Below are 10,742 nucleotides of genomic sequence, written 5' to 3'. Positions count from 1 at the left end.
CTGGGCCTGGGCAAGGGCAGGCTGGCAGGGGCGGTGAGGGGCCATCCTGGCTCATGGGGACCCATCTCCACGAGCCGGTCTTCTCCAGTAAAAGCCCAGGCTGGAGGGTACCAGTGATGTCCTATTTCTTGATCTGGATGCTGATTACACAGGTATGAACTGTCTGTGAAGATCCATCAAATTCTGCATGGTCACGCTCCCACCTTGCTGTACGTGTTATACTTCAATAAAAAGTTAAAAGAGAAAAACCCTAGGGATGAACATAAGGACCGCCCCCAGGTACCAGGGTGCTTTCTCCATCCAGTACTAATAAGCTGATTTTCAAGGTTTTTAGGGGTCAGACATTCGACATGATCTTATTCCTCAAAGGACCAACATTTTCAAAGCAAAATTTGTCGTTTGATTTGTCTTCCTTTTCCAGATACTGCTCCCAGGAGCGATGCTGACAGCAGCTCTCTCTCAGGAACAGAGGGATCTCTTTCACAGCGTCCCGAATCCCAGGTGCTTGTCAGCTCTTAGGAAGCCAGCTGAGCAGGTGGAAGCCTTCTGTGAGGAGAGAACTCACCCTGCCTTCAGGAGCAGAAAATCAAAGGAGACCTTTCATTTGCGGGGACCGGGGAGAGCCATGCCACAGACGGGGGTGGAGCGAAGGAAGGGAAATCAACTTATATCCTACTTGGGAGAGAAGCTGTCCCCGTGGAGAACTATTCCCACAAAGTGAGCAGGCGTGGTAACTGAGTCTACAGAGGCCAGCGGGGCCGTGGGCACAGGGAAGCTTGTTGGAGGAGAGCTGGTAAGGCTGTGGAGAAGGGCTTTCTCGAATGAAGCCCAGGGATGTGAATTGGAAAACCCACGGGGTTTTTGCCATGGCCATGGTTGGATCTCCCTGGTGGTAAGAAGAAGCCTTGCAATAGGTGGTTCTCCTATAGTTCTCTAGAGGAGAATCAGACAGGTCAGGGAAAGGTGGGGGTGACTTTCTCTCCGGTACCAGCAAGAGGGAGCGAGGGATGGCTCTGTGGACCCAGGGGTGGAGGCGCGATGATGAAACTCCCCGATCTTCCAGTGCTCCCACTCTTCCTCAGCCCTGCCTCCAGCCCACCTCTTCAACACTCATTGGGTGCCTTCATCTGCATCAGGACCGCGTGGTTCCTCTTCTTGCAACAACAACAGCAGATGCAGGCAACCAGGGAACAGGCCAGGGCAATGATGCCAATGACAATGGCAGCAATGGCCAGCCCACTCTGGGCCTGGGTCATGCCCCACGTGCTACGGTCATCGGTGACCTCGATGGTGGTCAGATCGGTGTAGTCCTCCACGGGGCTGGTGAAGTCAGTCGTGGAGATGGAGGTGGTGTCAGGGTAGCTGGGTGTGTCCGGGTACTGTGGTGTTTCCGGGTAGCTGGGCACCTCGAGGATCACTGGACCCTGGACACTGGGGACAGCGGCATTGACGTTGATGATGATGAGGGACTGGCCTCGGACACTGGGTGGGCTGAAACATACCGGGACAGCATCTGTCCCCAACCTGGGCTTGTTGAGTAGGAGCCAGTTGTGGAGCGGAAGGATGTCTGAGTCACACCTCCAGGGGTTGTCATAGAGCCTCAGCTCGCACAGGCTCCCCAGGTGGTCAAAGATGCCCATGGGCAGGTTCTCCAGCTGGTTGTTCTGCAGCTGAATGGTCATGAGGCCATTGACATTGGCGAAGATGTTCCCTGGGAGCTGTCTGAGGCGGTTGTTTTGCAAGGAGATGTTCTGCAAGTTGACCAACATGCGGAAGACGCTCCCGTCCAGCTCTTGCAGTGCGTTCGTGTGGAGGGACAGCTCCCGAAGCTCTGCCAGCCCATTGAAGGCGTCTGGGGAGATGTAGTTGATCTGGTTACGACTGAGGATCAGGACCTGCAGCTGGCGGAGGTTGCTGAAGACGTTGTCAGGTAGAGAAGTGATGTGGTTGTCGTAGAGCCAAAGCTCACGCAGGTTGTGCATCGGCCCAAAGATCCCCGGAGAGAGCTCTTTCAGGGAATTCCCAAAAAGTGTGAGACGGTTGAGCTGGGGCAGCTGCATGAAGATGCCAGGGGGCAACTGGGAGATGTGGTTGTTGGACAGATAGAGCCTCTGGAGGTTACGGTTGTTGTGGAAGAGGCCAGGGGAGAGCATGCCAATCTGGTTCTGCTGTAGGGCCAGCTCCTGGAGGTTTCCACACCCATCAAAAGTGCCCATTGGGATTTCTGAGAGCCTGTTCTCATACAGCCGGAGGACCTGGAGGTTGCCCAGGCGCTGGAAGATCCTGGGCGACAGGTGGGTGAGGCTATTCTTGCCTAGATTGAGCTTGGTGAGGCCCACCAGGTGGTCGAAGACACCGTCAGGGACATATTCCAGGTGGTTGCCGTGCAGCTGCAGCTCTTTGAGGTTGCTGAACTGGGAGAAGTGCGCTGGCTGGATCTGCACCAGCTGGTTGCTGGACAGAAGGAGCGACTCGAGGTTGTTCAGGCCCTGGAAGAGGCCAATCGGCAGAACCTGAAGCTTGTTGTTGGCGAGACTGAGGTAACGCAGTGAGCCGAGGTTGCGGAAGGCGCCGGGCACGATGTGGGACAGCTCATTCTTCTCAATCCTCAGGGCAATGAGGGCCGAGACGTTGAGGAATGGGGACTCGGTGAGTTCCGTGATGTGCGTGTTGAGGATCTGCAGGCTCATGGCGTTCCAGGGCAGGGGGGTGGGCACCGCCACGATGCGAGCCCCGGTGCACTCCACCTGGGAGGCCCTGGAGCAGGTGCACTCGCTTGGGCAGCCATAGTAGGCCAGCCCTGCAGTCCAGGCTTGGCAGCCCACCAGCAAAAGAAGATAATATTTCAGTGGCATGGTCTCTGCAAGGGGAGAGAGCACACGTGAGTCAGGGTCCTCTCACCGACACTGCTGTTATTTTTAAGCCAACATCTTTGGTGCCAAACACTGGCTTGCCTTTGACCTCCATTGTCACATACCCCGACTTATACTACCTATGGTCTGGTCAGCCGGCCTCTTCAACCTTCTCCCCATGCCTTTTCCCAAGCAATTCGCCCCACCCAGAGTACTCTTAGTCCTCATCTAAATCTTTCCAATACTTCCAAGTCCAGCTCAAATGTTGTCACCTCTAGGAAGCTTCCCCAGATACTGTGAGTCAGCATCAGTTAGCCTCCCACGCAGGTGGTCTTCCCAGTGTCCATTATGGCCATACCACAGCCGGCTCCGTACGCCATTTGTTGTGTTCCTGTGTGTGTCCTTCTCTAGTCAATATGCTTTTCAAGGGCAGGGATGTTCATCTTTCATCCTTATAGGTTCCATAAGGCAGGAACGCTATCTTGTCTGGATACAAAACCCCGAGATCAGATACGTCTGCGTATTCCCCACAGCACCTGAACTTGCTCGTTGAACATGATCTCCTCAGGAGCAACAGGTAGGAAATGAGACCAAATAAATAGGGCCTGCACCTGGGAGAAGATGCCAGGACCACACACTCGGAGGTCTGCTGGGAAAGCAGCAGCAGCCAGCAAAGGTGGGACACACTGCCCATCTGGCAGAAGAGGCAAGCTCAGCTCTTCCCCTGCCTCGGCCCTGCCCAGCACCGCCCTGCCCAGCCCCATCACCGTGACTGACAACCCGGCCCTTCGTGAACCCGCTCACAGGTACTTCACGGAGGCTTAATTCAAACCACCTTCCCAATGACAGAAAATTCTCTGAGTCCTGTCTCACCGGAAGGGGCTGTTGTAGCTCAGCCAATGTCTGGAATTGGCCTTCTGGGAACTAGTACCAGTTTCCACCAAGAAACATTGAGTGACCTTGAGTAAGTCCCAGAAAACTGAAGAGGCACTTTGAGCTTAAAGGTGGTGGGGCTAGACGTTCCTGCAGGCGTGGTGCTAATCTGGGCATGGAGCCAAATTCACGAAAGGTTCAACGTTTGAGGTCAGGGGTGAGGAGAATTATCTATCTACATAATTACAGGTGACGTATACAATGTGGAGGGGACACGAAGCCCTCCCTACATGAGTAGTTAAGAATCACAAACTAGCTGTTTGACCTCGAAGGAAACGTGGAGCCTTCGCGCTCAGCTTCCTCATGTGTTGAGTTGGGATGACAACCTCTGCCCGCCTCCTGAGGCCACTGAGAGGAGCAAACAGGAGAATGGGTGTGAGCGTGCCCCGCAGAGCGCCGGGTGAATGTGTGCGGCCGTTCAAGCTCATCCACAACAAGGACTCTATAGACTCTTGGAGGCAGGAAGGCCTCAAAGTGTTTTTAATCTGGGCGTTCTTACTCAGGGGACTAAGGATTTCTGAGTAGAGCAGCACCTGTAACTTCCGTCTGAGGTTCGAAGGAGACTCCAAATTCCGAAGGGTTAAGAACTGCTGATCCTATATTCCCGCTATTGTATAGGGATGAAGGAAGCAGGGAAACTGAGGCTCAGAGCTTAAAGCCTGGATCTCCAGATTCTTGGGTGAGTACTTTGAGTGTTAATGCAATGCCTCTGCTTTTAATGAGCAAAAATCCTGAGTCAGAAGAAGGAACTTCAAATGATGGTGTATAAGGCATAATGAACTGGCTGGGTGGAGAAGGTATTTCTCTGGCCTCTCTTCCTGAACTCATGGAGTCCTAGCCCTGGCCCATAGCTCAGAATAATCCAGGCTTCCCGACCTGGCCTTAACTCAATGCAGCTTTTTCCTGGCCCTGCCAATAAGCCTGCTCTGAGGACAGAACCCAAGTTCACCCCCATCCACCCAGACCCTCATGTTTTATTTATTCACAGCCATCCAAACCCTGACCTGTTGTAATTTTGCATTAAAAACTTGAATATACATAAAATGATGGAGGAGAGAAAGAATAGTAACTTGGCCAACAGAGTCTAGATGCAGAGGCATGGGGCCAGATGAAGCTATGGACGCATCTAGAAGGACGATGCTGCATCGACAAAAGTCAGGTCCAGAACCTGAGAGCAGAAAATGAACAGCCTAAACGGGGGCACGGAAAAAGTGACTCAACATCCACCCCAGGAGAAAGACTTAAGGCTTTTTATTGATAGTAACAGAGAAAGGAGACTGCCTAGAAAACGAATGTGATCTTAGCCCACACGGGTAGGAGTTTGAAGAACGGAACAAAGGAGGTGATGGTCTTGCTCTGCCCTGCCCTGATCAGGCCACACCTGCGCGGCTGGGCCCGTCCCACCCTGAACTTCAGGAAGACTGTAACAAACCAGTCTCTTCAAGGCCTGGTAGAGAAGGGTAAGGGGACGGTCAGGGGACCCAGAAACCAGAATATTTGAGCATCCATTGAAGGAACTGTGCATGGATAGCTAGAAAAAAAGCATCTGTGAAGGAAGCTACTAGCACTTTCCAAGGATACATGAAGGACTGCCCTGGGGCTCACTGTGGCTCCAGAGGTCAAAAGTGGTGTGCTGAAGCTATGGGGAAGCAGATTTCAGTTCACTGCCGAAGAGAGCTTGTCGGAATCAGAATGGACAACCCATGGAGGGAGTGAGCTCCCCATCACTGGAAGCATTCAAGCAGTGGCTGAGCAACTGTCTGGAAAGGAAGCTGGACAGAAGATGTCTACACCTGCTGGGTACTGAACTGGATGACCGCTGATGGCCTGTCTACTGCAAGACTTCAGGATTCTAAGGCTGAGTCCCAGAGCAAGGATAGGAGAGCCATCTACTGAGATCATCGTGCCTGTGCTCCCAGGGGTCTGTGTGGGCAGGTGGGACTGTTTGCCCACCCCCTGGTACATGCGTGTGTGAGAGACTTATCCCCTGGACTGACTTTCAAAAGGTGGAGCTTTGGGGCACCTGGGGATGTGCTAGCTGGTACTTATTTATCTTTCACGTCGACTCCTCTGCCCAGCATGCTTCCAAATGGTGCCGTAGCCCAAACGTCAGAGACAAAATGAAGCATCCGTAACGTGGCAAGCCCAAGGCAGTCTCTGTCACATTTCCCCATCTGTCAGCGAGAGTGTGGGATGAGGTGGCCTCCGAGGACCCATACCTTCTCTGTGTCTGCACTCCCCAGCTGGGGCGGGGGGCATCAAGCCAGCCCCGGGGAGGGCTCAGGGCCAGGGGGAGGGTGCCTCAGGGCTTGGGAGGAAGAGAGAAAAGATAATCCCCTGGTGGGAACAGAGCCACTGTTGTTTAAAATGGACCACACTCAGCTTGACAAATATTGCAAGAATTTGCAGATTTCCCTTTTTATAAATCCTTGTCTGCCGAGTCCACCCCAGCACCACATGTGGCGGTTTCCTGTTTTCCAGCGCTTGTTACCGCCGCGAGGCCCTCCCTGCTCCAAAGGACCTTCGAGGAGCCCACCTCAACCCAGCTGCAGAGCCCTGCGGGCAGGGAGGGGCCGCAGCAGCGGGGCTGGACCGCCGGCCGGCCTGGACTTTGAGCAAGTGGGGCAGGCATACTCAGCAGCCCGTGGCCCTCAGCAGCCTAATAGCCCACGCTGCCCAGGGCCGCTTGGCAGCCGTGACAAATGCCAGTTAAAGACCCACAAAGCTACCCTAATTATACCCTCCTCCCCTGGGCGGCCGAGCGCGTTCCCCATCACTGCCGCAACTCTGTCCAGCCCCTGTCCTAAGAGGAGGGCCAGCCCGGGGTCTGTCGCTGGCCCAGGAATTCAGTGAGCCAAGCGGACAGACAGCTCACCTGCACAGTCCGACGCGGTCCCTCCCCAGGAGTAGAAGCGCTTGGCCCAGGCACTTTGGCTGTGAGTCTCTCCAGCCAGAACTGCCTGTGACTCATGACTGAACACATAATTAGCCTGGAAGCCCTGGGCTTTGTTGGTTGGTGGGTTGGCATTTTTTTGGTTTATTACCGTCATTCACATCCCCTACACATGACGTTCCCTGGGAGGAGATGCCTTCTTATGTCAATGCCATGGAGCAAAGCTTCTGGAAAGAGCCTGGCAGACAGATGTGCCACTCTGGTCTTGACTCTACACTGGAGTGTGAGTTTGCTTAAATTCTCCAGGCCTTAGTTTCCCCTCCTGTAAAGACTCCCACGGGCCCTTGATAGCTCTGATGTCTTCTGACCGGAGACAGAAAGGAAATCTGGCCTGAAGCCCCACCGTTCCCTTCATCCTCACCCATACAGGTCACCCCGAACGGCCAGCAATGCCACCTGGCCTGGCCCCACCTTTGTCCCGAGCCCAGAGGAACTCATACCCATCTACCTCGTTTCAAAAGTTTTCCAGCCAGGGAAAACCCACTCGTCAATCAGTGCATCTTCAAATAGCCAAGAGCCATTTCATGGGATTAGGGGGCGTCTGGTCCTGCCCCCATCCAGTGCACCTGGGGAAGCTGAGGCCCAGAGAGAAGACCTCCCTCCCTGGCCTGTGCCCTCTCCCCAGAGAGGTCTCCCTAAACATGGCTTCATCTGCAGTGACAGGTCGCCCCATCCAGCCAAGGGAGGTGTCAGGCTTGCAGTTGCTGAGGGCTTCTGTCCCACCAGCACCTTCTCTACCCCTCCAGCCAGTATCCGCCTCCATCGAGCTGCCCATCAGTGTTCGGTCCAGCGGGTCCAAAGTCACCGATTGAGAGGCTCAGTGCATCCAGACGTGCCTACCTCACTAAACGGGGGGTACCCACCCTAGACCCCAAATCAGTACATAAAAATCACCTGGAAGATCTTGGGACACTTGCTTCATAGACCTGACCTTACAGAATTGCAGCCATGAGGATTAAGTGAGTTCTCCCTGCACTTAGAGTCCTTCTTGGCACAATATGAGTACCCAATAAATGTCAACGGCCATTCCTGGTTGCTCTGCTATTGAGTAAAATCAGGATCTCCAGAGGCTCCACCCACAGAGATCCTAATTCCTAGGTCTGGGTGGGCCCAGGACTCTGTTTAACAAATTCCCCAAGCAACTCTGACATAGGTCCCCACCGTCTCCACTCAGAAGCTCCCCTTGGGGTCTAGCCCAGCTGAAACCCATGCTCCTGACCTGTGTCATTTACCGCCAAGAACAGAGAGACTGAACTCAGGGGCAGGGAGGCTGAACGTCCAGCCATGACCTTGCCTAGCAACTTCTACCCATATTTCTTTCCGTGGCCCTTTCTGCAGCCCTGTCAGAAATCTGCGATCGGTGCTAAACTGAAGCCAGCAGTAGAGGCTACTTCCAGGGCTTCGAGCCCAGGGCATCAGCGGTGCAAGGGCCTTTTGAGACTATCCAGTCAAACAAACTGGTTATTTTGTAGATGGGAAAACTAAGGGGCCTAGAGGGAGGAGGACACTGGTCCAAGGTCGTATAGTCAGTTGAAGATTCCTGACACCCAGAGCAGGACTCTGCCTAACCATAGAGCTTAGTGAGCTCCTGAATCTTATCGCCAGGCTTCAGGACCTTATCGGCCACATGTCTGGCAGTGGCTGGAAGGGGGGAAAGAGGTGGCTTTGCCCCCTCTGTCCTGAAATGGTCTCAGGCTCACATACAATCCACCCTCCAGCCGCCCAGCATTATTAACCAAGGTCAAGTGCCCCTCCCAGCTGCACAGTGTGGAGGGATGTTCTGCCTTAAAGCTGCTCTGATGTTCGTGATAGCTCAGTGTCACCTGAGTGGCCTGGAAGAGTCGAGGGAAGGAAGAGAAGAGGTTGCCAGAAGGTGTTAATCCCATAATCTCAACACACAGCCCCTTTGGGGATTTACCCGAATTAGGAATGTTCTACCCGAAACACAAAGCATCCTGCAGCCCCAAGGGGAGACCGGCCACACCCTCATTCCCCACCTGGCTCAGTTGTTGACCCCATCTCTCCTGGATCTTCGAAGCCAAAATGTTGTTCATTTGTTTAAAAAGGAAAATGAGTAAGAAAAGCAAGTCCTTTCCAGCCCCAGGCTTAGGGGAGGTAGGGCTTCCTGCAGAGGCCAGAGCAGGGCTGTAATTAGCCTGGCAAAAGCGGCAGGAGATACTGAAAAACTTGCCAGCAGAGCGGGGAGAGGCTCCCACTCGGGGCTTGTGTGAGAGAAGCTACAGTCCCCTCCTGGGGCTGACACCTAGGGGACCCCAAACAGAGAGAAATGGATGCACCCCTCCACAAGGCATCTCGGAAGCACTTTCTAAATCCTGTGTCCCCAAAGCCCGAGAGGCCATGAAGCCAGAAGCTACAGTCGTTCCTTCGTGGTCAGGATTCTGGGAAGCAATTTGCCATGTGTAATCACAGCCTCGGGAGTGTTTGCTGGCAGGACTGAGCTTCTCCCCCATCTCTCCCTATTTCTCCACATCTGGATTTACCCCCACCCGCAGCCCCCCCCCCCCCAGTTACAGAGCAAGCCCACGGAGTGCCCACTAGCCCTGGGGGAGCCTGGGGTGCCCTGACTTTCTGCCGGGCGTGCTCAGAACGCTCCCCCGGCCCCAACCTCGCTCACAGTCTGGTCTCCTCATGACCGAGCCCGCCTGCTGACACAAGACCACAGGCAAATGGCACTGTCTGGCCCCGAATGTACTCCGGATGTCCGATCAGTGCAGAATGAAAGGAGTGATTGCCGTTAGAGAAGTTCTAAATTCTGGGGGCAGTGGCGCCAACACATCTGGGAGCCGCTGGAGATGTGGACAGAATCCCAGATACTCGCAGGGAAGCCGGAGCGTGACAGACGGGCACCCAGCACCTTCAGCCTGAGGGACACCTTCTCCAAGAGCATCACAGCCTGCCCCGAGCTAATGCATTTGGCCCTGGCTCTCTCACGCTCTGGCATAGGTGGGAAAGCTCTAGGAAAGTTCTGCTTTTTCACAGCTGGTTCCTTGGCCTTGCTTCTGCCTCCACCTTTGAGCAGAGATGCCCAAGAAGCTACCAGAGTCACAATTTTAGACTCACCCCACCCTCATCACAAATCCCTCTGCTGCCCTGACCCCCCTGCTCAGGACCCGCAGCTCTGGCCACACCCAGACACTTCCGGCTGGCCAGAGGGCAAAGCTGCCCAAACAGGGCCCCCTAAGCCACACATGCACTTAGAACCCGAAAGGACTCTGAGTCTACAGCTGAGGCCGCAACTGGAAATCCGAACCAGGCATGCCACATGGGCTGAAGTCACTCTTGCAGCGACTCTAAGTCTGCAAAAAGAGGACAGATGTGTCTTCCGGGAACCCCTCCATGGGTCCCGGACAGACCCACAAGCAGGGCGGGCCACTGGTGGCCACTGCAGTGAGTGCTGGCAGAAAGGAGGTTCAAAGAACCTGAATGTGAGCAAGAGAAGCTCTTCCCCCAGTGGAGCTGGTTCCAGCAAGATGGAAACCCAAGGGTCGCTGGTGTGCTCATTTCGTCAACTTTCAATGCACCTTGCCCCCTGCAGAACGTCTGGTCGGCACCCCCAGATCGACTTCATGGGGCGGTGAGGGTCAGTGGGGCAGGAGGTTGGTCAGGGAGTCTCCGAGGGGGGGCTGGTGGCCCCAGGCTGGCCAGCGTGGCTCCACTTGGCCCCGTCCTGAGAGCATCCCGGGCCCCCACCCCTGCAGCCCTACCCCGGCGCCTCTCCCCGGGCCGCGGGAAGCGGGGTTGAGGGGCGAGCTGGGCGCCGGCCGGCGAGTGGGAGGGATGGAGGAGGCGGAGGCCGGCGGGCCCACTTACCAGCAGCTGGGCGCCCGCCCGCCGGCGACCAGAGGGAGCGCGAGAGCAGGACGCGGCCGGCTCCCGGCTGCAGCATGAGTGCGCGGGCCGCCACTCGCCCTATTTAAGCGGTCCGGGCGTGAGTCAGCGCCGGGGCCGTGCCGCGCGGCGGGAGGGGCGGGCGGCCAGACCGG

General features: G+C 55.4%; 1 protein-coding gene across 1 annotated transcript; it reads right to left on the bottom strand.

Moving 5' to 3' along the window:
- Positions 1-1,103: 1,103 nt before the first annotated feature.
- On the bottom strand, positions 1,104-2,855 carry LRRC15 (leucine rich repeat containing 15). The gene has a single exon (XM_008705146.1). It carries the CDS (start codon positions 2,853-2,855, stop codon positions 1,104-1,106), a length of 1,752 nt encoding a protein of 583 aa, XP_008703368.1.
- Positions 2,856-10,742: the final 7,887 nt, after the last annotated feature.

Source organism: Ursus maritimus, unplaced genomic scaffold (assembly GCF_017311325.1).
Source record: "Ursus maritimus isolate PB19 unplaced genomic scaffold, ASM1731132v1 scaffold_4, whole genome shotgun sequence".
Lineage (NCBI taxonomy): Eukaryota > Metazoa > Chordata > Mammalia > Carnivora > Ursidae > Ursus > Ursus maritimus.
This window is presented reverse-complemented; position numbering and strand designations above follow the sequence as displayed.